Raw genomic sequence first — 27,935 nt, forward strand, 5'->3', positions numbered from 1 at the left:
TATTTTTTCTGGTGCTTCCCTACTTCTACCCATGGATAATGCTGGCTGCAGATTTATGCTTTGAAAACACTAAGCAAGTTCCCTTGATTGAGATGTTTTCCACTGGGCACAGAAAGAGGTTCTGTGCTGAGGCTAGGAACTGTTGTTCCTTGGGCTCATATCCCACTTACAGATGGGACAATTGCTTCTATAGTAAAGAGGAGAGGGAGAAAAGTGATTGAATAAAGGAGCCTATACAAGAGCTACATCTCTCACCTGTCTTGGAACACCTCCACCAGTTCACCTCTGTTCTGACTTCTAAGCCTCTGCAAAAACACAGATGCTGCACGGAGGATGTCCGTGTGGACCCACTGCACTGGCTACCTGCATTCTGCCTCCAGTGGCCTTTGTGCAGCTAAACTGAATCCCTGTCCCAAAAGCATTACCTGGCCTAGAGGATTTCTACCATGCTAAAAAGACTGAGTTCACCAGTAGTAAAATATGGAGATTCTCAACCAAATTTCTCATCAAGGAAGTACAATTAGAGCATGCACTCCAACAGTGAGGATGGCTCCAGGTGCCAGGCAATGAGAGGGGAGAGAGCACTGGGCAATGAGAGGACTGGTGGCACTTCTAGCGGATAGCGCAAAATAACAAGGTATTACATCAGGCCCTTTCTCATTTCATCATCTCATTCTCATGTCATCATCTGTACACATCCAGACCTCTCAATTTCTTTTTATGTCCTTGTACAGGTGCAGCTTCAGCAGAAGGGAACACCATCATTCTATAAAGCAGGGATGTAGGGTTTCTCAAGCTAAGGAGGAAATCAAATTCACATCTTCGAGTCATGAATTCTCTAACAACTAGACTGCCAGGTCTAGCTTTTGCCACTGAATAGTGAATAAACAAAGTCTTCCTTAAGTCTTTCAGCTAATGCTGTAGGTACCTCCTGAGTAGTTTTTGGATTCTGCCTTTTGAGAGGGTGGAAATATTCCAGCTTAATCTTCATCTGGGTGCCTATCCTCCTGATAAGGGATAGCCCTCATGCACCACCCTGACGGTTAGTGCAAGTCAGTTTGTCTGAGGTACCTGATTGTCTCTGTACGCTGTATAGGGAGTCTAGGTATTTAGTTTCAGGGTTTGGATTCCAGTCTGGGGCCAGGCACTTAAGATGTGAGCATTGCAGCACTCATCACCTTTATTATGTCAAGCATATATTTCCGTATTTAGGCATCTAAAAAGAAACAGGAACAGCGCATGTTCAGAAACACTGAAATAACAAGGATTTAACAGAGAAGCCAAAACACGGCTTATATTCTAAGGGAGCACCCAATTATGACGTGGCTGTCATGTTTCTGTTGCTTTTCAGCTTTCTCAGATAAAAACTAGATTTTTCTCCCTTTTAGCTATTGAAGGTTATGCAGTCAGGGGTGCCAAATTCAAATATCTGGATCTGTCTAAAGTCAAGAGGGAAACAATACAATTATGTTCAGTAACATTCAAAGAAAATACAGTAAGCTTCAAACCTCCTGAGAACCTCAACACCCTCTGTGTTTTTTTTTACATTACTGCCTCTCCAAGCTCTCCCAGAAAGAGATTTTTATCCTTGTGAGGAACTTCCAATACAGACTGAAATAATAGTCAAGAATGAGCTGAGTTCCACTTCCCACAGTGCAGTAAGTGTCCAAAGAGCTCGGAGCCTGGAAGGATGTCGCAAATCAGACAGATGGTACAGATTCATCATTTAGAAATACATTTTCAAAACAGATGTTTCACTAGCCAACTCCTGAATCTTTTATTTAAAAGTACCCGCCAGAGTTCAAAGAACACTGGGCAAGATCCCCTTGGATCTCCCTCTGATGACTCAGAAATACCATGATTAGACAAATGGGGACATAACAGAGCCCTAACAGAACACAACGTAACATAACCATGTAAGGTTGTTTCTCTCTTGCATGAATTAGGCTATTATTTGCTCGATCAGCAAATCTGAATCCAAAAGTCAGCTTTACTAGAGGGTTCATATTTACAGCCAGGCTTTGAAGATAATCCAAAAAAGTCTGTGATTCTTCTTCGCCTTTGCAAAATGTCTGCCTCTGTCTTTGTTGGCTGGTTGGGAAATTTGGGCTGCTTTATTTACTCAAACGTGTCTAATCATTGCATGTCATTTAACTGTTATTTGTTATGGGAGTTTGGGTTTTAAGGTGACAGATTACAACTGTCAAGAGGCAAAGGGGTCAGCTGTTGTCAGTTAAACTAAGTGTAAGAGGAAGGAGTCACTCAATACATGACTGATCTTTTGTGGCAACAAAATATACAGGCCGATCCATGTAACTTCGATGAGAAACATGAACTATGTCATCCTAGCATTAATCAATCACTTTCAATCAATCAAATTATTCTCAGGTTTACACTGGCATATCTAAGAGAAGAAAACATGTAATGACAGTGTGTTCTCAGCTTTAATGAGCACAAACAATTTCTTCTGCAGATCATCGTATCTTCATTTAGGTTATGAGGAATATTGTCTGTCACCACTATCCTGCTTTTTTTGGCACATGAAAATTTTGTACACTAATTGCTTGTGCAAAAGAGTTTGGGATGTTGCTGTAGAGACAGCAAGTTTTCCTCTAAGTTTCTTTACAAAAGCATGACTGTGGGGTTCAGTCTGGCCCTTGAATAGTCCTTCCTGGTTCAGAATTACCACATCCTGATTATTTTGACTGTGTTTTAATCCTCAGTTTGAAGCTGCAGATTTCAGCCTAGCTAACAGCAGTAGTTTTTTAGGTATAATTTAGTTTACTTCTGGAATAACCTTAGGAACTAGAAGTTTACAGGCTTACAAAGAGCAGATTATGCCCTTTTTTAGGAAAATAATTATGTTCCACAGTCTTTTATGGTGATGGCTGTATAACTGCTAATTTTAAAAAGGGCTGTGAAAAAGAGAACTGTTTCGAGGTGAGTGGGATGAAGGCAACCAGATCCAATCACACTACGTGCTCTCTCTCTTTTCTCAATATATGAGTTTACATGTAAAGCAGGGGTCCTTTTATTCTGGCAGCTTTTTAGACATAAATGGGAGGATGCAATTCTCTGGGGACTACCTTTTTTTACGTAGAAAAAAATCCTGTTGCTTTAAGTGGAGTTTTCTGAACCTTTACAAGGCTTGTAAGTTACTATCTGAAGGAAACTGAAATGCTTCCTAAGGGTGTGTATACAAGGTAAAATTATCACAGCCCATAAAAAAACCCTTGTTTGATAGCAAGGGTATGTAAGGAGAGTGGAGTAAGCAAAAGATGTACTTTGTTTGCCATGGGGCCTCTGCACACAGGGACCCTACAAGGTGGCTCATCCTTGCCCCTGCCCACAGGCTGGTGTAAGGTTCCACCCATGCCTTGAGCTCACTGAGTGAAGGGACGTGCAGGTATAGCAAGCAGGATTTATTAAGGAGCATCAGGCCTTGCCTGGTGTGTTTGCACACACCTGTGTCCTAAGGCACAGCTGTGACCCTTCTCCACCGTCCAGACCAGCAGGAAGGCAGAGGGGGTGTTTCAGATCAGCTGGATAAAGCATCCTTTGAAGACACCTCTCTGTCTTGCCACTGGCTACAGAGTTAGGCAACCAGCTTTGGCATCTCAGTTTCAGATGATTGGAATTAGGTAAGATGAGTCCTACTGCTCCTGCATTAAACATGCCACTGAATTTCATGTAGTTATCCTTCTTCTGAACCTAAGTCAGGCTAACTAAGCTTATATTCTAGAAAAAGATTCTGTCTTTATTAAGACACACTAAGAAAAGGAGATTTCATGTCTTCTGTAGCTAGTTTGTTCCAACTCTTACACATCCTCTGTCACAACCAAAAACTTAGAGGAACACTCTCTGTTTCTCATTAAATTTGTTTAGCTTTAATCTGTTATAGTTATTTCTTGTTACATACTAAACTGGACTTAGAAAAACTTTTATGAGGCTAATTCCCACTGAAATAGCTGCAAATAGCCTAGGAAATGGGCATCTAAGGATCTGTACAAGGGGTTTCATTTATCTGTTTGTTTTTTCACAAGATGTTGTTTTTGGCCCTTACAGAATTAATTAGATTTCACCAGCAGAACGATGAACAGAAAAGCTTGATTGGATCCGGAATACGTCAAGTCCAGTTCCCAGTAAGGTAAAGGAGCTAAGCTTTATCTTTTGCTTGGTAAAGAAGATAGTGAAGGTTCACTGTGATATTGCTTGGACACTGCAGTGGTCAAAACTATCACAGATCGTTCCAGCCAAGGACAACATCTCTGCCTGTCTCTCTGTGTGTTAGGAACAGTGAACTAGCCAGTGTGCGAAGGTCAAACAGTCTTTTACTGGAATTAGACAAAATGGAATAAAAGTCTCATTGTATTTTCCAATACGTATGTTTTTCCCATGAATGCAGAGATGCTTACATACTGATACTTTCTGTGCAAAGTTTTGTAAGACCTTTGCAAAAGCTTACATCAGAAGATGTCCATCCCAGTTAGCCAGATTCGGAGGCACAGAAAGACATCCAAGCTGTGAAGCTTTTGGGCTTAAATTTGAACCAGAGCCTGCCCTTTTCCCTCACTACCAGAAGACTCACTGAGCAAACCTAAATGAAGTACATCCAGTATAGCCTTTCAAACACATTTGCTATATATGCCTCCTCTTAAAAGCACTGTATTTTTGTTAAGGGAACAGAAGAGAGGATATGAAAGATTCTTGGGATCGATTGTTAATAGAAAGAAAATGTACTGACCAATCAGGAATTAATTCACCTAATATCTGAAAGGATGTCTCTCTATTACTGAGCTAAACAGAAATCACCTTCTCTCAAGCAAGGCCAAGTAGTTCTATGCTCTTTTCATACTGATGCTAATAGCTGTTGCAGAAGAAACACAGATTGTGACCTTAAGTCCTGACAGATCGGTAGAAAAGACCTTTAAGTCATCCTTTCAGTAACCACTGCCATAGTCCAGTACACTAAGAGAGACCTGTCATCCCAAAAGTTTCCACCCAAATTTGTGGATTTGGAGCCATGATGGTTAGCTATTGAGCTGGCTTTCAGCTTTCTGTAAATACTGTCCCATCTGTTCTCTTGTTTCTCCAGGAAAGCAAGTTAAGCAAGGAAGAATTTCTTTTATCTTCTTTCACATTTGAGGAAAGGGAGAAATTAACTGCAATTATTTCCTAGTAACAGAAAACTGAACTATAAATTTGTCAATGTACTAGCCAGTGTTAAAGATATGACAACCACATAGCACTACAGAAACATGGCCAGCTGCGAGGTAACAGCTCCCAGTGCAACCCCTCTGCCTTACGCAGTGTAAATACAATTCTGAAAGCAGATGAAGTTGGAAATGCAAGGACACGGTGTACACCGTCTACTGTTTGGCTCCAAGAAAAAACCTTTCATCAGGAAAGATGTGATGAATGCAGAGCACATCATGGAGACCTGAGAGATTATTGATTTGGGTCAGTCCAGGAAAGCAGAAACAAAACCAGGAAAGGTGTTTAAAAATAATCTTGGAATTTTCAGGTAAGATTCAGGACATGAATTTGAGAGGGAATGATAGTGAGCAAAAGAAAAGTAAGCAGCATGCATGTGACCTGAACAGGAACCAGTGAGGTGTTATCTTCAAAGAAAGTGGTAACAAAAGTTATATGCATTCGGCCCATTTAATTTCATCATTTGTATTCTTAAATATCTGGCCAAATAAAAGATGCAGACATTTTTTGTATAGAAAGAGATTTTTGTGTGCATTACCTCCAGGAATGTTTGGGCCCATAGCCGGGACCTGATTTTTAGCGCAGCACTCTTCCCTCTTTCCAGTTGTCCCACAGTGCAGGAAATTAGGATACACTTCACATTTGTACAATTCTGTGTACAAAACAAAGGCAAGTCATACCTCTGCTTTAAAAATTTATATGATCACTTCCAAATGCTATAAATTAGCCAAACAAATCAACTTTCCCTGAAAGAGTGAAGTAGTCTGAAATCAGTAATTTCATCTAATATACATGAGATACCCCATGGGTCATTGTGAGAACTATAAACCAAGGGGGAGATTCTTTTTGCACCACCAATCATTACAACCACATACCTGTAGTAATGAAAATAAAATAATTTTCAACAATACCTAGTCTGAAGAGCTCTTAAAATGTCCAGGTACTTATCAATCCTTTGAAACATGTGCTTTGTCTTTATCTATCAGTCATTTTGTGATTTCAACACAGTTTCTTTCTGTTCTCTATGCCCAAAGTCTGTTTTTATGTTCCTAAATCTTTCCTCTCTTCTAACCCTCCTGGATTTCTTACTGAGATTTACATTATAGCAGCCAGAATATTTGCTGAGATTCATTGGTTGCTCTACTTGAAACTTGTTGTCCATGAAATGTTCTTGATGAGCAGTGATCCTGGCTCATACACAGGATTGAAGACAAAAGCCAAGCAATGCAACTCAAAACTATATATTCTGTTGAAGCCTGCCAGAAGTATGTCACAAAAAAGGTTGAAAGCTGACTGGAAGCCACTGCAGGGAATGAGCGGAGTCTCACGGGGTAACCACAGAAATGATGTGGTTTTTTGGGGCGTAGAAAGGAAGAAAGATCTACAGAAAAACAATCAAAAGTGTGTGTGTGTGTTTAAAAAAAAAAAAAAGTATACGTTTGTATATACAAATGTGTTTCACCTGAAAATTTTTGGTTTGATTCAGGAGGAAGGCTGAAGTTTTCATTGATTCATACTTTTTGTAACAAAGCAGAGAATCCCTCCCTTACATATGCTTTGTTGACAGTCATGACAGAAAGTCTCATGACCTCAAAAGCAGAGCTAAGTTTTCACAAGTACATTCCCTCAGCAGAGTAAGAATGGCTGCACTACTGAAGCCCGTATTTCAGAAAATGAGATGATGATATATGTAACAGATTTGAAAACACCTTTCAGGAATCCTCCGTCTTTATAGACAGCTTCCCCCACAAATCTATATCTTATTACAAGTTAAGTAGAAGTTCTATGCTTAATCACTGTTTTCTAAATCTGCCTGAAAATGAAACTGTAAACCCTGGAACTTGCAACTATAAACCTTTTTTTAAAATTAATATTTCAAAGTATCTGTTTATTTGGCTTTTCATAGTTAAACATCCTCCAAACAGATTTATTTATCTTGCAGGAAGGAGGAGAGCTGTTTTCATTAATCATAGTGGCAGAAAACAAATATTAACAAAATAAATCATTAGTATGCAAAAAAGTCTACTTTTGGCTGACATTTTAGGACCTGAACACATATTTCTATTTTTCTTAGTAATGCATTTAGCCTGTCGTGATTTTCAGAACACTAACATTAGAATTAATGGAAAAGAAACCAAATGTTTAATAAACCGTATAAATAGAGTAAGAGGTTCTCAGAACATTTTTCCTCTCTGTGAAAATGCTTTGATGAAAATGAAATTAACTTCAAAATTCTGACAAAAACCCCCAAACAAAATCTTACAAAGAATTACCTTTGGCCAATCAGTCACTTTCTATGTATACTTCAAATGTGTTAAAAAAAATAATTAATTTTTCTGGATCTGTAGTATGCAATGCTGAAGGCACACAGAACTGGGAGACCTTTCTAAGTGAACAAATGACATATTGCTTTTCTATGCCCATCCTGAAAAAGTCCTGCTCTATATCCAGTGGTAAGCACTGTACCCAATCCCATACTATCAAAAACATATTGTACCAGCAGGCTGCTCATTACAGTGCCAATTTTATATTACTAAGTACTCAGCTAAACACGATCATCTCTGCTTTGTTTTTTAACATGCAGACACAGTACATACTTAAGAACTTTGTTAACCACTTTTGGTTGCTGCAGTGATTTCTAGGTTAGCAGCATATGAGCCTAATCACTGAGAAAGATAACTGATAATTAAGGTATTACTGAAGAACGGATTAAATGTTCTGTGGTATTGACTGATATGTCTTCGAAAGCCCAGGCATTTTTCCTTCAGCCCCAGTGGAATCAGATTCTTCACAAGGTATTAGGTTGATGAAAGAATTACATAGGAATCAACAGTGATTATTGTTTAAAATGGATTCATCTGTGATGTTGTTCTTAATAACATTATGGTATTCATTGCTTTCATATTCTGTCTTCTTCCTTAATCTAATTAACTTTCAGAAGCAGCATAATTATTCTATTACTCCAGAATACTTAAGTCTGTGAGGTTCTTCCTACAAAATTTTAGTGACGTCAAGGAATTAAAACATGAGCTTGCAGTGAACTGCTTAGTAAGAGACTGGACAGCATGAAAGAAACTCTGCTTGAGGTTCACAAAAATGGATGGGAAGCACCGACTGCACGAATCCCCCAACTGACCTCAAGGTCACAGAGTTTGACCACAGCCTCTAGGCAAGGGGAGCTGATGCCTACAATGCTGAAGTATGCTAAAGATGGGACACAATGCAGGAATGCAAAAAAACCTAACCTCCTGAAAATACAGCCAAGTCCAAATACTCAGGTACCAGACTAAGTAAGCAGAACTGTTTGCCTGGGAGAGAGATCTCTGCTCTTGCTCCAGCATTGTCTGGAATGTTCAAAATGCAGCGACCCGTCCCATTTGCCTTGCTTGTGGTACTGGAAAGGGAAAGAGTCTTACCTTTCTATGTGTATATAAGTACTTACTGGGGGGGAATACTTCAGGACTCCAAACTATTTGTATGTCAGAACTGTTACTTTACATGAAAATATTAATTTTAACTGTGAGCTACTCTTTACAAAAGAGCCAGAACGCTAGGAGTCAAGTTAACAAGAAGAGACCTACGTTTCAAAAGTCAGAATGTAAAATTCAGTTTGTAGAAGAGGGGCCCATTCTCTAAATCTGTGCTGAAATTCCCTGTGATAAGTGTGCCATTGCATGACCACAGAGGTTTGTCTGCAAACAGCCAGGAATTCGGCATGCATGATCTTTAATGCAAAAATCTGTCCAAAAAAATTGCTAACTTGTGGCATGGTGATACGTAATAAACAATATTTTAAACTGAAAGGTTAAAAATCACTTAGAACAGTATTTAAAAGTCTTTAAATAAACTGCAGTCAAACCAACAGCCATCTTGATATATTGCATGCATAGTCCCAGCTTATAGTTTTTTAGATAGCTCACCAATATTTTTGCAGAGTTTTTCCTGTGACGTTCTGCCACTGTGACATCCCTTCTCCTAATGTAATGGGAAATTGTGGAATTATATAAAAAAGCAGCAAGTTCAGGAGCGTCTTGTGGAATAGCAAACTGCAAAGAGGAGAAAAGCGAATGGTAATGACATACTCATACAATGATTCTAACCGATTTGTTCCCTTCTCAGAGGTCTTGAATTTTGGATTAACATTGTTTTTTCAATTTAACAGCACAGCCATGAGAATATACTGTCTCCAACTAGGAGCATGATTAGTAGCAGCACTGGAAGATATTGCCCCATTGCAGGAATTACAGTAGATAACGTTTTTTCCACTTTTTACTGGTGTCAGTTTCATTCCTGTACTTAATTTTGTTAGACTCTTGGGGCCAGATTCTGATCTCCATAACAAGATACATTCAGAATTGCTGCATTGAAATCTGGTCATTAGTTCAGATCAGAATCGGCCTACTGAAATATAATGACTTTACCAGGTTTAGAAAGTAAAAGAAAAAAAAAAAGGAAATCTGAATTTTAGCAACACAACTTTTGATTATTATTTGTTTTTTGATTTCTTTTGATAACAATTTTACTTTGTATAATGCAACAGTTTGTTCATTTTTAATCTCATATTAAAATGTATTCTCTTCAGCTTTTTCTTCACAAACTTTAATTCTCTGATTAAAACCCATTTTTATATGTGTCTTTAATTTCTACACAGTACATTTATGGCTTCAAGAAGCCTCAGAGAATGCCTGGGAACCCAATTGCTACAGAAGGAAAGATAAATTCTAATTTATGACAATCCAATCATGTAAAATCACAGTAAAAGATATGTAGAAGTTTGTAATAAGATCTCAACAGGAATTCACCTAAACATAGCCAAAACTATTCTTTAAGGGCCTCAGATTATAAAAAGCTACACCAGATCCATCTTGTCAGTTCCTTTAACCTATGAACACAAAAGATCCTAAACAAATTCCTAAAGAAAAAAAAATCTCAAATTCCTAAAGAAAATGTTTGTAAGAAACGTTGTAGCACTAAAGGTAAAAGAATAGCTACATACACACAAAACCTTCCACACACTAACGCTGTGTAGTACTAGATTTGGAAAATTTGTACCATTCATGTGATTAAAATTATGAGGCTAAAGAAGTAACTATTTTGACATTGAGTTCTTCAGTCAAAAGCATCCTGCAAAGTGAAAGATACTATAATTTATTAACTGATGAAAACCTCTTAAGCAAAAATAAGAATCTTTTTTTCCTGTTGCTTAATTAAGTTAACATTGTCTTTTTGCAATAAGGGAACAGTTAAATAGCTAGTAAATCTCTCCCTCTCAGTGTGATAACATGTGGAAATTCTCTTTCCAGGATTCTTTCACCAGCATATGCAGGCTTCTTTAATGATGACAAATTAAAAGAACCACAATATAATGACATGCTTTTGAAGAAGCCCTCAATATATGATCACAACTGATACATATGTAGATCCATTTGAATACTAGACGATGTACTTTTTTTTTTCACAGATCCCGGAGTGTTAGCATCTTCAGTAGTGAATTATTTCAGAAAAGGTTTGAAAACAGTCCTTTGTGATTAAGAGAAAACCTACATGTCTCCTGCAACAATTTTAAAGCAGAATTTCTCCAGTGGCCTTGATGTTCAGGTTAAAGAAATTATTTTATCCTTCTTGAGCCAGTAGCATGGAATTGTACAAATCTGTCTCTGTAGCTATTTTACATGCCACATATTTAGCATACCATACTTTACTTTAAATGGATTCTCGCTCCCTCCCTTTAACTACAATGGACTGTCTTGGTTTTCCCCACCGGGGAAAACTATACTGCTTTCTTCTCCCAAGCCTTGGCACCTTGAGCAGATTTCCAGATGTCTCCAGTTCATCACTTCTCATTTCAAACCCTGGTTTAGCTTTCCTCTTTTTCTAGCCAGGCGATACCATCTGCTGCAATGTGTAACTCCACCAGAAATGTTCTGGAAGAGGACTTTGTGTAAAAGCTGTTATACAAGAGGTGTCAGCGACCATGTGTTGGATGAGCAAGCAGTATGTTGGATGGTATTATTTTGTCCCCAGACCAGGACTTACACACCGTAGTAATGGCTCTGCAGCATGAGGAGACACTGTCTCTGGAGGAGCTTATCTCCTGCCAGTCATGTTAGTGGATGTACCTTACCCATGTGGTGGAATTTAGACGTTATTTTGCTGTTTCCCTGACAGATGCCTCACTCATGGTACTACGGTGCTCAGCAACTGAGAATGTGCCATTATGTGTCAGTCACCTTGTATCATCTACCATAGTTGGAAACCATTGCCTATATCTCTGGTATTTATAGGCACTGGCTCCATAAAACTACTTTTTGCCAGTAGTCTGTGGAAAAAAACAACTCATCAGAAATACTGGCTCAGGCCAAAGGTCCATCCAGCTGAGCGCTCTTCTCATCAAGACTGACTTTAAGCAGATGTGGAAGGAAAAGTAAGAACAGGGCATGCATACACAATGCTCTCTCCTAATAACTTTTGGTTTCCAAATGTTTTCAGCTCAGGGACTTCCTGATCTGCATGAAGTTTTTGTTCATTTATTAATCTTCACTGGATTCCTCCTTTGTGAATTAGTCCGGTTTTGTCTTAAGACTGTGTAAACTTGTCACCCTGACTACTACTTTGGCAACAAGTTCCAGACATCTCATACCTGTCGCATGAACCACTTCCTTTTGCTTGTTTTGAATCTGGCTTTACAGGCTTCATTTGATGCTCCAATTCCTGTGCAGTGAACACACTGCATTCCTGTGCAGGAATAGGCAGACAGCAGTCAATCCCCACCCACGTTCTTCCTGCCACTTCTGATCTTTCGGATCATATTTGTGCATAGTCACCTCCTTTCTAGGCTGAAGCATCCTACTGTACTGAGTTCTGCAAGGGAATCTGTTCCATATCTTCGATCAGTCCTTTGGCTCCTCTTTACACCTTTTGCAAGATTCATAGTTCTATTATCTTTTCACCTCCCTCACTGCCTTCAGAGAAAAATAAGCTACAGAAAAGTCCCTAAATAAGAGTCTTCCCGTCTGTGCACAGGTTTCTCTTTGTGGAAGAACCAACAAAGCACACAGGAAACCTTTTACAGGATAAGAAATTCAGCAATGGGGAGGAATATACTGCTTTAACTGAAACTGAACCATCTAAGTTCAATGGGGAAATGCCCAAGCACCCCAAGAGAGCTAGGTTCTGAAATCCAAGAGCAGCCAGGCATATAATGTCCTTAGCTTTATTTGGAAATTTGAGCCAGGCACTCTGCTGTTTATACAAAACCTGAAGGAAGATGTCTCTGTATCCTCTTCCCATCTGAAGCAATAGATAAGCATTACATATCTGCAGCCTGATTTGTGTATTTATGCTGTTCAATGCTTTGAAAAACTGAAATAAGGAGCGGATATTTAAATTCTTGCAATAATGATTGTGCATCTAAAGCCATATGCTGCTAAGACAGATGGACTATTATTTCATTATTACAGGAAGACTTCACACAAGCCTCACAATAATTTAGTCTTGTTTATGTAACAGATGTAATCATTACCAAGTAGGAGAAGAAAGAACAAACTCAAAAAAAAAAAAAAAAAAGTTGCCTGAAAATGTCATTAAGAACTGTGGCACTATTCTACCCAGGAGCTCTGTCCTCCTGACAGTAATGCTCCCATCTCAGCTTCTCAAAGAAACTTAAAAGAGAACACAGTGGCTAGGGAGGAAGGGTGCTAAACTCCTTTTCATGCACTTGCAACCTGATCTGAGCAATGGCTTTGAGATGCTAGGCTTGCAAACAGAAATGCAAGCTCGGCTTAGAGAAAATGCTCAGCTTTTTACTCCTCACTGCCTTTGAAAAATAGGTGGTAATGGGGTGGAAAAGATCAATAGAAAAAATTCTCTGTTTCCAAACTTGCTGTGGTTTTGGTACAAAGTGGAAACATTTTCTATCTTCAGTTCCCCATCAGTCATTTCCTTTTTCTTCCTCTAGAGAAACTAAATAGAAGGGTGGAATCCTAACCTCTCTCTGGCTTCCTGGATGAAACACAAAAATCTAGCCACGATGTATTTGGTATACATCAGTTTTTCTATATCTTGTAAGTATATACTGTACTTCTGTCTCTTTAACCTAAAGACTTCTCTTGTAGCTCCTGTGGTCGTGAGTAATCCCCTTCACTAGAAAGATGTCTCCACTTTCATCCGCTGTACTGAACTCAAACCCCTCCCGGTACGCAAAAGATGTATAGCACTTTTAGCATTTGGAACACAGCTCTCCCCACAAGATGTTTAACAGGCTACTGGTTAAACTCTGGAAGTGTTGTTTACTCCAAGAAGTGTCTGGAACCACTTATGCTTAATAAAATGGATACCTTGTTTTTGATGGGATAAAATGTAGAGCTGTGTTTTGCTAAATCTTCTGACTTTGAGCCAAACCAAGCATTTTGGGGGGGATCTGCCATCTCAAACATAGATCTTAAAACAGGCTTTTAGACACTGGCATATCAACACTTTACTGAGGAGGCTGCTACTGGGCTTCCCCTTGTTAGTGTTTCCTCCAAGCTCTGAGATCACCAGCTCTGCTATGAAAGAAGAGCCATGTCCATGGAAAGGGATGCAATCTGGATGGCAAACAATACCCAAGAGTAACACTTATCAAAAAAATGGCAGGGAAATTTTTTTGCTTTTTGCTGGTATGGTTAAAATAATTACAGGATAATTTCCAAGTAGAAAAACCAAAACCCTGTCATGTTGCTGACAAAGTTGTAACTTTTATAAGTTAATATTGATTAAGCCATAAAATAATTGTAGACTATACGAATCCTTTTGTCAAGTGGCAATACATGAAAACTTCCATTTCTGGAGTACATTCCATGCAGAATTCCAGTTGATAGTTTCACTTCATAGGATATTCAAAGTATGTGCTTTGAAAAATTAAAATAATTAACACTTTAAGACAGGTAAAAGATGTATTTGCTTCTAAAATGACTCCCATTTTACAGATGATGGTGTTTGACACTATGTTGAACTTAACGATAACATAAAATATAGCATATGATATTATAAATATGCACCTTGTTCATATACTTGGTTCAAGGAAATCGCCGTCGGCAACAAAACATGCTGAGGACTAACTGGCTAAGAAGCAGTTATGTGAAAAAAGTCCTGGCTTAAGCTGCACGCGAGTCAGCAGTGTGCCCTGTCAGCAGCGAGGGCCAACAGCACCCTGGGCTATAGGAACAAGAGCAAGGGGAGTACACTGAGGAAGTGATTACTCCCCTCTGCTTAGCACTCATTAGACCACATGTAGATACGACATCCATTTTTGGACCCTCAGCAGAAGACAGAGACCAATATGCTGGAATGAGTTCAGTGGACGGCCCCCAGGGATGCTCAGGGCTGGAGCACTTGTCCTGCAGGGAGAGGCTGAGGGACCACTGCTTGTTCAGCCCAGAGATGAGAAAGATCTGGGGGCATCGAAGCTGCCGGTGGGAGAAGGTTATCACAAAAATGGAGCCAGACTTTTCACAGAGGTCCATGGTAGGATGATGATAGGCAAGGCACATAAACTGAAACAAGAGAGCTCCAGACTGGATGTAGGGAAAAACCTTTTCCCTGTAAGGACAATCAAGAAGCATCAGAATTTGCCTAGAGAGGTTTTGCAGTCTCTCTCCTTGGATGTTTTAAAGACCAGAGTGGATAAAGCCCTGAACAACCCAGTCTGATCTCACAGCTGACCCTGCTTGAGCAGGATGTTGGATCAAAGTACTCCTGAGGTCTCTTCCAATCTGAATTAGCCTATGATCCTAAAGAAACAAATCACCATACAAATTACCTGTCAATTATTTGTATTGGGTTAAAAAACTAAAATTGTGTTACACCCTTTAAAAATACTTAATGCGACAATACCTGGTGGCTGACTGCTGCCTACTAAATAAACAGCTCTAAGAAGTCCATGCCTTTCAAATTAATGATATTGCATTACTATGCTATATTTTCCCCACTGCTAACAGGTTCAGATGTAAGATCTTTTGATAAACAAACCAACGCTAGGTTGTATCAGACTCAATTGAAAAGCTATGTGTGTCCTTTGATGTAACAAAGGTTTAAGTCACCTTTGAGAGTTCATCTGCTAAGCACTGCTGTACCGATGACTTTCTGAATTAATGTACTCCTCAGGGCACAAGAATTTTCAGGGTCCCATGAGAACTGAAAAGTTTTGTGTCATTCAAAGCCATGTTAAAAATGACCCTCAAGGAAAACCCTGCAAATTTCCATTTTAAAAAACTTCTTGTATCTAATGCTGTGATAGTGAATCAAAATATAAGTTTCTTCTGATAAGAAGAGTACAGAAACCAAACACACACCATTCAACACAACTGTCACACAAGAAACATTATAGAATATCTTTATCTTGCTTCTTACCGAAGAAAATGATCTCAGGGTCATTGTGAAAAATTCCCTGCAATCTCCATTCCATTGTGAAGTGTAGGCAGAAAAAACAAAGCAAAATGCAGACAGGGATGGAAATGAAGGAACTGACTTACTTACCTTTATTTGCATTGTATTAATAGGAGAGCTTGTTTGACAGTGCAATGGTCCATGTGTCTGAATATGTAGAATATAAAGAAGAAATTCTTCTCGACTGGACACAGGCCAGCCGACATGGAGAACTGTATTGTTGATGGCACTTGGTCCTATATTATGCAGCTGTCAAATAAATATCATCAGTACTTTCCAAGGCAGTAATTAACAACAAAAACCACAGCAACCACTACTTAGACATTTTCAAATTCTTAGTGTCCACAGCCTTGAAGTACTTTGGGAAAGATATACAGATTATTAGTATCATTTTATTAATGGAGAATCTGTGACATGTAGGGGAAAAGGACCTCTCCAGGTTAGTCACAAAGCCAGTGCAAATCTTTTTCATCTAAGGCTGTATTCAAGAAATCCATCACCTTTCCCACTTTTTCCTACACATGAAAGAGCTGAAATTACCTAAAAAAGTATAAAAAAACCCAAACCAAAACACACTAGCACAATACACTATACAAATATATTCAATGAACCTTCACAGAACATACTTGAAAATAGCTGAAACTTCAGGACACAAAAGAATCACATTTCAGGGTGCAGGAATAGAAGGTATAGCAGAGCTTAAACCAGTTCTTGTGGTTGAGAACCCTATTTTCAACACTTCTCAGCTCAAATTTCCCCAAAGGAAAAAAGGAACTAGTTTTCCTGAAGTAACATCCCGGGACATTATTGGTTTTTGGGAAAATGAGTAAACATAGAGATAATAGAAAATAAAAAATCTGGGCTATTAAAATAGTTTTCTTGTATCAGTTTACAATTTGAAAATATATGATGACCACAGGAAGTTCGGACATGTGCTAACACTGGGCATGAGACCTAAAGAAACAGAACACCATGGAGCTTTATTCAAAGTTTCTAGAGACGCAAGAACCTCCTTTTTTGAAATGAGTAGAATTTTTGTGACTGATGAGCTTTATTTAGAACCAAATAGAACCCACTTTCAATCTTACATCTTCAGTAAAGGGTTTTTGGGTGGGTGTTTAGCCTTTTTTGTCAGTGATATCAATAAACCATGAAAGTGGTTTCTTTAATCACTGTAAATATTTTAATACATTTGAAGTCACATAAATAGCTCCGCAAACAGCCCAAATGCTTGAGACAGGATGATTTTTTTGAGATCTTTCAGTTTAGAAAAATGTGTTGAGGAATTCACAAATAATATTTTGTATTTTACATTCTGTCTTTGTAATCTTATACTGCTGATTAAGCTCAGTTGCTTATATTTTCTTGAGTGCTAGTTTGTGAATTATAACCATACATGAAGCACTCTGTTTTACCCCCTAGAATATCATCCATCAGATTCCAAAGATGGCCTGTATTCCATGTAGTTCACTCAATGAACTTTTTTCTAACCCAGACTCTTCTCTTTTAATTGATGAATCATCTATAGAAAAAACCCAACAACAATACAAGGTAGAAATATGTATACTTCAAACACTAAGTGCTATTTTCAACAAAACATTTTCTGAGTAATGAGGTAACAAGTTACATGTATGTCTACAGGTTTTTTTTGTTAGCTAAATACTAAAGGAAACTTATTTTTTCCTGTGTGCAACAATCACAGCTTTTAATAAGAAAACAGTCAAATCACTGAAAATATTTGTCATTGATTGTAATGAGCTTTTAAGCACTGTTTTTTAATTTTGTCAAACACCCAAAATGTTTCTAGATCCCTTAAATGTCAAAGAAAGACTCCTAGCATAAACTAATATCTCCTCCACTAACATGAACAGATACTGGGGTTGTGAATTCCCAGATTAGATTTGGGTCATGTACTAAAGTCAGAATATTTACATTTGTGGCTTTATCTACTTGCAGACAAAGACAATAACCAAATTCATCAGGATTTCAATGGGAACAGCATGAGGTCCTGTGGCAACATATATCATTTTACCTCATAGATGTGTTCTACTAAAGGACCAAGTTCTTCTTCTTTTGTAGGTTCATCTTTGGGTTCCCAGTTGTGAAGTGGTAAAATAATTGTTGGGGGGTGAGACACTCTGTAATATATAAAACAGGTTAGAACAGCAACTGTTACCAGTGATCAGCTGCACTACTTTTAGAAAAAATTAAGACCACTATAGAAACCTGAGCCCTTAAGTGCATTTTATTTGGGCATATTCATTAGAATTAGGTGAGGTGAATAATACAGTGCTTCCATAAAGTACTACCCAGTCCTCATAGACTATTGAAGGTGTGCATTTAGTTTCATACTTCCTCTGATGGATGGTCCTTTCCAGACAAGGGAGTCTCTTTCTCTATTTGGAGAGAGGAATACAGTCTGTCAGGCATTTACATCATCCTCACTGGTGAGGTATCTGAATACACTATCCACAAAACTAGTGTAATGATACATAAATAAATGTATTTTCTCATTTACTTTTAAAGCCTGTAGGTGTTTAATGCTATGCATCTTCCTTTCCTGCAATACATTTTTAGATATTTATTTAACTGCTCTGACAGTAAATTCCTTATAATGTCTGTTATTATGCCTTTAAAAAACCTTTCAAAGTAGTCTATCTCATTTTACAGGTGGGAAACCGAGGTACTGTGACTTCCATAAAGTCACAACGGAAACTGGTGTATCAAGAAACTGAATTCAGGACTAGAGCCTGAAATAGTGCTCCAGACTTCCCATTTGCTTCACAAATGAAGCGGTAGCTAAGGCATTCCCTGAAACACTGCTGCAACGTGCAACATGTAAATCAAACATAAATGAAGAAAACAGTGACTTAGTATTTGTTATCTTTCTGTCTGCTATTTTACTTTTCCTTTCCTTCTCTGTCTGACCTCAAGAAAGGACCAAGTAGTCTTCTGTTAAGGTTTCTATTTGAATCATAAGCATTTTATTTCCCATAAAAACTGGATGTTCCTTGGAGGGGTCCCATTCAGATGCCAACTTTAACCTTTGAAGAACAATGTAATACCATCCAGCTGAAGTACAACTCTTATGAAATTTAGGGTATTTTGGGAGTATCCTGGTAACTCTAAATACTTTCCCAGACTTCAAAAGATCAGCAGTTTGTACTAACAACTATGGCAAAGGACAAATATACAAGCCAAACCAAATAATAAAAGAAATGAAAAATTCATTAAAACGTAATTTCAGATGAGGTACTTAGCCTAACCAGTTATATTTCACAAATGGCCTTCTTTCCAATAAGAATTTTAATTATTAATTGTTGATGGAGAGTAGGATCTTTCCTGTGTTATTACAAAAACCAAGACACAGAGACCCTTTAGCTACAGCAAAAATTTGCAAACCAGAAACCATATACAGACAAAAAGAAGCAGGCATGATGTTTCAAAAACCTTTCTATTACACTCCCTGTGCAGTGCTTTTCTTATCCACAGAATTACGAAGTGCAAAGTGTAAATGTAAACATTCAATTAAAATTTTTTTAAACTATCTAAGAACATTTCTTTCAACAGATTTTACAGTTATTTTGAGGACTTTTGGACATGCTATTGACATGAAAGTAGCAAAATCAGATCAAATTAAATAAAAATCCTCTCTTTTGACTATTTTATTTTGCATTTAACTGGGAATATTTTTAACACTTGAATGATTTATTAGATGAAGATTTTTCCTAGACTTTTAGGTGACAATGATCAGTCAAACAAGAGCACTGAAAAATAAGACAAACAATGTTCTACAGAAAATGCTTGGGATACAGAAAATACAGTGGGATATACAATAAGAATTCTGCCAGCTGCAAATCCTGCCAGTCCAAATTCCTTCCTTCCTGAATCCCTCATTCCTCTAGCGCTCTTCAGCAGTGGGAAATAACAATTACAGCTATAAAACTCTTACATTTTTATGGAAAAAAAAAGTAAGCATAATAATCAAATCTCAGCTATCAAAGCAACTACTCATTGAATGAACTATCATCTAAGGAGTTATCTTAAATTTATTTGGAATAGGATATTGAAGAAGATTTCTTCCTTTCTCACTGAGGCAGTATTTGCATGTGTCCACTGTGCAACTGTAGTATATATGTTTGTGTGCTTATGCACAATTTGATAACTACTTACTTTTCCTCAGTAAAATGTACAATGACTCCAGTACCACTTCCTGCAACTCTGTGCAGTGCGGTAGAGAAACCAATGCAAGATATTTTCCAGTCCAAATGTGGACACAGTCTCTCTTTTATTTTTATCTAGGAAATTGTGAGCAAATAGTTCCCTTGGAGCTGTATGCTTTAGCATCTCTGAGTAATTAGAAAAATTTGTCAACAAAGCATTGGGAATTTTCCTTTGTACATGCATGCTACAGCTAATAAGAAAACTAGAAGACTTGAGTAAAGGAACTGGAAGTCATTCAATTAAGTAATTCCTCTGTATTTAATGACCTGTTTCTTAGCACTGCAGGCAATAATTCAAGCCACTTTTTCCACTTGTGGGCATGCTCTTTTTAAGAACTGAGGATGTTTTGGTCATTTTTGGTGTCTATTTACCCGTTTACAGAACTTTTCATTAAAAAGAACACACTATGGCACAGAAAGACCATGATGGAGGCAAAATGTTTCCAAAAAGTTTTCCAAGAACACAAAAGCTTGTAAGATTTTTCTATGAAAGTGATGAGCAACCTCACTGCAAATCCACAGCACTGGAAGTAGCCCTTACTGAGAACTCTGGTTATGTATCCAAAACCATTTCACTGATGCACTGAAACTCCAGCCAGTCCTTAACCTGGGTGTCCACCCATGGCAACATCTAGCAGTTGCTGGCTCCCAACATTTTCTCACACATCTGCAGCCCACCAGCTAACACACTTGATTCTTATTTCCTCAGCATCTATTTCTCTTTCTGTGTTACCTTCCCCCTCATTTTGTATTTTTTGCCTCTCTTCCTATCCAGCTCATTTCCCTAGATCACCACTAACTACAGAAAATTAAATAATACTCTCATTTCTGCTCTTCTTAAACATGTTGTCTTTCAACTGCTCCTTTTCGAAATATAAGTATTAACATATATCCACACCGTCTTTGAGTGCCAGTCCTCTATTTTCCACCTAAATCTAGCCTTAGGGTTAGTGTTCTTAACCTGGAAAACACTTACAAAATGTGAAGAAAAATGCTTTAAAAATCTCTCTGATTTAGATTGACTATTAGAGCAGAAAACATGATCTCTGTGATCTGTAAAATGACTGGACTCTCTGCTGGCAGTAGGTCATCAAAGTATTGTCTTAGAAGTGATAACAATAAATGGCTTTTTATAAATCCATTAAAGCATAAATAAATGCATGTTTATTTGTTTACACTTAAGGCAGCCCCTTGAGGTGCATCATACAAGAGACATCTACCCTCTTGCGCCAGCCAGGCCTCATGGCCTCCCTGCAGGAGTGAAGCTGGGCCAGGTACCTCCTGTCGTCCCCTTGCGGAGCTGAGAATGGTCAAGGTCCAGAGCTGTAGTTTGAGAAGAGGAGATGCAGGAAATCTGAGATCTCAGACAAAAAGCATTTTTGGCAATTATTTGCTTTAAAAAACCATCCTGCCGATTTCCTCCAGGATGCCAGGATACGAGTCTCGTTCTAAGATTTTACTGGGTAGTCTGAGATTCTTATCACCTAATTGCATTTTATAGTTTCTGAAACCAAGGTGTATGTGAAAATAGAGATAGAAATAATCCTCTTGGATCATATCCTGTGCTTGTTTAGTTTCAGCATCCCTTTGTGTCAGTGGACAGGCACCTGCTTCAGAAGGAAATGTGAGAATCCTAACAGTAGTAGCTGGTCGACCTCTCGTCATAGCTGATTCCTTTTTCATCCTTTCTCCAAGGGCCTTGCTCTGCTCTCTATTAGTATATGCCTTGCCATAATGTGTCTCACCATTCCAGTCATAAAAGCAGAAGATTCTGCTTTGGTATTCAGAATTAAGTGCCTAAGTGGTTACATAAGCAGACCTACACAGGCATTTTGTACTAGTAACATGCACACACAATTTGAACACCCAGATAAAATGCTGGCTCTTGATTGGTGTTACTACAGTGCATTTGCTCAGATGCTCAGGAAGTTTACTGGAGTCCATGTGGGCAGTTCGGCCCTACATGACTTGGTAAGTCCTTAGTAGCTCAATCCTGCAAGGTTTGCCAGGCTGAGACTCCCTGGGAATACTCTGGTGTTCTTGGTGCATAAAGTGCTTGGGATTATAATATGTCAAAAGATTCACTACATGGCATTATTATATGTAGAAAAATTCAATACAAAAAAGTTATCACTATGAATTTTAATGGTCAAATACTTACCCTCTGATCTGCACTTGAGCCACAGCACTGATGTTGATATGGAGGTTAATTAAATTGCTGGTGGGATTAATCTTGTTAGAACTGGAAAAGGTATGTACAAGGGTTAAAAAAGGTTATTTACCAGAACTCTAGACTGTTATAGATACAGCACTGAATACCACAACACCTACAATTAGGAAGCGATGCTATTTGACATATTACAGCATGGGCTTGCTATTCCCTCTCTTCAGTCTGGTAGGATATTGGTATTTAAGTTCGATATTACTTGAGCTCATCACATATTTAATAATATAATCAACTCAAGCTTTCTTTAAAGAATCCTATGTGTGAATATGATGATAAAAATTTATTTAGCTCAGAATATCACGTAAGTTCCTTTGTTCAACTTGGCTATCTGTATGGATAGGAGTATCTTAATAAAATACAAGGGTGTTTCATGCATTGAAGGAAGGCAGTGTTAATGAACAAGACAGGCTTTGTTGTAATAAAATTTGCTTTTATGACTCTCCAAACTTGTGACTTCTGCATGACAGTCTTTGAAGAAAAAGAACCAAAATAAACAGTTTCTTTATCTTTCTTATTTCCTCCCCTCCCCTACCCAGAGTGTGTTACACTCCTAATCCCACTTAGGTGTGAAAACAGATCCCTATGTTTAAAGTCTAGTGCTCTCACTCATTTTATTGTATTTTCTTATTGCAAATCCTTAGTAATAAAGACAGTTTCTCTTACTTCAAAAGGCCATTCCTGTGACTATAGCCCATTCATGTAAAGAAAGGTTTGCAGGTTCAAATTAATGAAGAGTGAAAATAAATGATTACAGACTTAGAATTTATTTAATGATAGGATTAATGATACTAAGCTTGGAGTTTTTTTCCAAGCAAGTGTGGAAGTACTTCCTTTCTTCATGGAGAATAAGTTTCTATTGCTGTCACAGTTTACTGATATCACATCTGGGTAGCATCAGTCAAATGGAAACATTCAGAGGAGGCCAGCATTCCCAGCGACTGACTCCTGAGGAGTAAAGGCCAATACTGCTTTGATCCAGGATTTCTGGTTACAGATTGCTAAAATTAGGAGCAGCTCTAATTTGTTTGTAAACTAATGCAGATTCCCCTCAAACATCATTTAACTTTTGATGTAATCATCTATAGCCATTGCTTTGAGTACGGAAGTACAAAAATTGCTTTAAGTATAAAAATTACTATACCACTAATTTGTTAGAATAAGATGCTCTCCAATTTGTATAATGGTACAACTTTCCATAGAGTTAAAATATAGATTTTGATCATATATATTTGGTATTCAAATCTTGTTTGTGTTTTACGGTATTTTGTAGAGAAGAAAATAGTTTAAACAAAAGTGCCAGGACATCTCCCACCCTAAGGGGTATATAATTGTCTAGCAAAATCCACATCAGAAAAGGAATCAGATTTCAAGACACTACTCAGCCTCTTGTTTATTTGCTATAAGTAATGAACTTCAGTCTTGCAAACCCAAATATTTATTTTCCACTTGATGTTTTGGAGTAAATTAAAGGCCTCTCTTTTGAATAACTCTGACCAGGACACAAATTCAGACATGTTCTCTGCTTCCCTTTCCTTCCATTTAGGTAATTTCCTCTTTCTGCCTTACAGATTTCTGTTTCCTTTTTCTTTTAAGATTATTTTACCTGTTCACTAAGGACACAGAAATGCACAAACTGTAGTGCTGCATGAGAAAGAATGAATGTACAAAGCAGTCAGTTTTAACTGTAGAGTACATTCCCTATACAAGAAGTTTTACTTTTTATTTTTTTTAAGTAGCTGAATGCTCTTCAGTTTGTGGAAACTGGCCTTTTTAGTAGCCCAGCAGCTTTCCCCTCTTTACATTTTAATGAGTCACACTTATAGAGGAAGCATGAGATGTGGCTATCACCTGAAGTTCAGACTTATTCCTCAGTAAAGCCTTGTCACTTTTCCTACAGAAGTGACCTACCCTCAACTCTTATTACCTAGAAAGACCTTGCTACCCAAAGAGCTCTGAACCTCTGTGATTTCATGGCATGAAAAGGGTGGTGACGAGAGTCTCTGATGCCCATTTAAAACTGTATTGCTTGCATTAATGACCTGACAGTGAAGAGTAGTATCGACAGGGGCCCGACAAGGTAGATGTTCTATCTTGTATCTCTCTCTGGAGGAGCCCATGCCCAGGTTTGCATGGTCTCCAGCTCGCCAGCCAGCCCCCTGGGAGAGGGCTGAGGCCTGACCAGGCACCTTGTTGTCTTCTGTGGCATTGCTGTGCCCTTACCGCGTTTCTGCATGCCCTTTCCTTCAAGGGTTACATGACGGAAACATGACTTAAACATTTTATATGTCTCAGTTATTTACCATAGTGAACATGATCAAGGCCCTCATTAAAGGCCAGACATTAGCAATTAGTCTCTGTGTGTGGGGCAGGAAGGGCCCCATCAGGAACTCCAGTGTGTATTTGATGAGGACAGATGGAGCAGAAGCCCTGCCACCTACTGAAGAAGTCCCATGTTAGTTCTTGCTGTTATCCTAACCCAGCCCCTCCTGTGCTTTTCTGTCCCTGTGGAGGAAGTGTTGCTTAGCATAAAACAGAAGATTCTCCAGCAGTAATATTTCAGTCCCCCAAATGTGGAAGAAACTAATGGAAAAATGAGAAGGTTCACCTGCATCAAACTGAAACAGTTTTCTCTCTTCATGCCAGTAAATCTGTTGGGCAGATTTTAACAGCTAACCTTCTATTTTTTTAAATTGTCATGAAGAAGTGGCATGTCTTTTTTTTTTTTTTTTCCCCAGAGCATGATATGTTTTTAAATACAGAACTCTTACAAAATGATCACTGTTCATCAATTCTGAAGTGGAAAATGAAGTGCAAATTTGGAGAATCTGTAGGTCCTTGGATCACTGACCAAGATCAGTTAACACGAATTTTAACAAAATAAAACCCTCAAAATAACTCTAAGACTGATTTTGCTAAATGCTAACAGGCTCCAACTCCAGCAATCCTCCTGAAGAAAGTTACCATAGGAAAGCCCATGAAATAACTACTGACACTGAAGGGTTAGAGTGACCTTCTTATATATTAAACTTCAGATATCAATAGGAATTCAGGATTTAAACAACCATGCTCTTGATAAAACATCTGACCTTTTTATTTGCAGCTCAAAACTGATGCTGAAATCTGCATTTTCAAAATGCTGAACAGAAAATCGAATGCCTGTAGAGAACTGAGAAGAAACAAAACAGGTTACTAAAAATGGTTGATCTCTCCAAGAAAGCAGTACTATTCAACATTGCATTTCACAGACTTGCATAGGATAATGTTGCTTTTTAAAATTATTATGAAATAATATCATCTAGTTGCTTTCAGGAAAAAATACCATCCTGCCTGTGTATGTCAGCAGATGGAAAACTTGGCTGGACAGAGGAAAGATCAAGAGGAACAGAGAAGCATACTCCCAACAACACAGCAGTGGGTCCTTCTTCATCCAGACAGTTTTTGCTTTACTTTGCCAAGCCAAAAGAAAATAATAGCTGTCTGGCACCTCTCCTCCCTGCCTCCATGCATGCATGCATGCCTTTGCCCAGGTCTCCACGGCTTCCTGCTCCTCCCGTTGTCTCTGTAACTGTGACACCTGACCTGCATGCTTTAGGTGTTGCAGGGCTAACTGATCACCTGTTTTTCTTCTAGAAGCTAAATTAGCAGCAGCTTGATGTTTTAATTTTGTTTAGTTTGCATTTTTTCATTGCAGTTCAGTTCAGAGGAATACAACTTCAAAATTATATTTGCAGTTTAGTTTGCCACAACTTGCAGCATGTAACCACAGAAGATAAATAAAGGGTAAAACACGCAGTTCCCAAAACTGAAGCAGGTAAGGGCTTCCACTGGTCCTCCCTTGCGTTTATGCAGACCTTGCTTCCTCCCTCTGATAATTTCCATTTGCTTTGCAAGAAGGGCATGGAGTAAAGCAGAACAAGTTAGTTCAGAAGAGAGAATGGAATAGCAGGGCTAACTAAAGAAGGAATATACAATAGCATATGGTGGCATCTCTGTAATCCTCTTGTTGGACACATTTACAGCCCCAAATACAGCCCAAGTGGCAGGGGAGCAGGGGGAAATGCCACCTGCCCTCCATCTTAAATTAATAAAATTGTACTGCAATGTTTAAATGAATGTTTTTAAATGCCTCATTTCAACTGGGTGTGTTTTAAATCTGGTGATTTTTGAAGTGTGAATTTTGCATTGAGACTGACAGAAAATCTACAGCCTGTAATCTGCACAAATTCTCACTCCCCCCTACCTCCCTTATTGCCTGATGGTAGAAATTCCTGCCAGATAACTTGCACACTGTGCTTTCATTTTTTTAGAAAAAGATGGTTACATATAGCCATATTCTCCGTGTGGAGAAACAATATTCCTGAGAAATCCATCAAAAGGCATTAGGAAACGAGGACATAATTCCTTAATCTCTGCCAATACCTGACTAGATTATGGGGGGGGGAGGATGGAGAAAAAGAGTTGTCTCCTTGGCTTACTTTCCTTAACATACTTGGGGTAGCATTGTCAGCAACAAGACATGACCCAACAACGTAGAGTTTTATGTTTAGAACCTAGATTCACCATGACTGAAGAAAAGGCATTTTCCTCTGTGGGTGTCACTTCAGATGTTTAAGCAACTCCTTTTCCCCAAGCATTATTTTTTAAAAGTTTTCATTCAATTGTCCTTCTTTCCTCACTTGCAGTGGTGCATCACTGAATCTTAATCCATCTCCAGAATGAGATTTAGCTAAGTGTTTCAATTACTTCTTTCAGTTGTCCTATGCTGAAAGCAATATTGTCATCATAAAAGAAATTACAGTTAAAATCTTTGAATTATGCCCATTTTAATGTCATCGTTATAGCTAATCTTTTTTGAATTAAAATCTTTAAGATGCAAAGATAATGCTCATTACATTAAACAGAAGCTGAATAGCTGACTTGTAATAGAGATGTAACCTATTTTTAAGACCACTTTTTGGAGATTATTTTAACAACTCTATCTATATTTCATTCACCTTTAAAAATACAATGATTTTTTTTAATCTTGGAGACAAAAATTTCCAAATATTCAATCCAGCATTTCTCTTACTGTTTTTACTAATCAGTCTATATAATTTTTTATCTACTTATAGCAGAAAAAAGATTTGATGAACCAAAGATAAAATTTTCCTCAGATAGAGCAGACGTGAAATGCAGTTTTGATGATCTATTATACCTCTAAGGCTTAATCCCTTATTTAATACTGAAAGACACTCCTACTGTATGAGTCTAATAAGATGCAGATGTTGCCTTTGTATGGTCGTATGACTTTGTTAATGTTAAGTAGCCCTTGAAGCTGCTACTAAAAATGGGGTAAAGATGCTCACACGCCCTTGCTGAAAACCCACTGAGGCCAAAGGAGTTGAATTTGGTTGAGCTTCTAACTTAGCAATCACTCAACCCCCTTATAATAGGACATTCATTTTATCAGAATTCATTTTATTTAAAATTTAAAATTTTTATCAGAATTCATTTTATTTAAAATTTTCCAAGTGAAGTTAGTTTCATGAAAATTCCTTTATTTTCCACATTAGTAACAACATGTATCTTTGAAATACATGACATTTCTGCTATTACTTTAATCCGTTACTATGTTTGACAGGATCTAGGAGTATGCTGGGAGACAGACTAGCATTTCTTCAAGTGTCTTACAGTGCATATGAAAGACAAACCTCTGTGCCCTTGAAGAATCAGTCTGGTAAGTATCAAGAAATAGGCAAGATCTTCCAAGCCTCCCAGTCTTCTAACCTTATTTCTATTAATTTCTATTAACTTCCAAATTCTTCTACCACGACTTATAATAAAACCTACATCTCAACATGCTGAGG

General features: G+C 38.0%; 1 protein-coding gene across 1 annotated transcript in view; it reads right to left on the reverse strand.

Annotated features, from left to right (window-relative positions):
* ITGA8 (integrin subunit alpha 8) overlaps positions 1-27,935 on the reverse strand; it is a gene marked incomplete at its 3' end in the record, with an annotated part of 112,440 nt that overhangs the window by 15,660 nt on the left and 68,845 nt on the right. Inside the window, exons 22-27 of the mRNA XM_082014615.1 lie at positions 25,176-25,255; positions 22,024-22,104; positions 17,672-17,777; positions 15,730-15,888; positions 9,135-9,260; positions 5,753-5,866 (exon numbers count right to left, since the gene is read on the reverse strand). Coding sequence (XP_081870741.1) covers positions 5,753-5,866; positions 9,135-9,260; positions 15,730-15,888; positions 17,672-17,777; positions 22,024-22,104; positions 25,176-25,255 — 666 coding nt within the window. The remainder of the gene's footprint in view (positions 1-5,752; positions 5,867-9,134; positions 9,261-15,729; positions 15,889-17,671; positions 17,778-22,023; positions 22,105-25,175; positions 25,256-27,935) is intronic.

Source organism: Phaethon aethereus (assembly GCF_964289735.1).
Source record: "Phaethon aethereus genome assembly, chromosome: 2".
Taxonomy (NCBI): Eukaryota; Metazoa; Chordata; class Aves; order Phaethontiformes; family Phaethontidae; genus Phaethon; species Phaethon aethereus.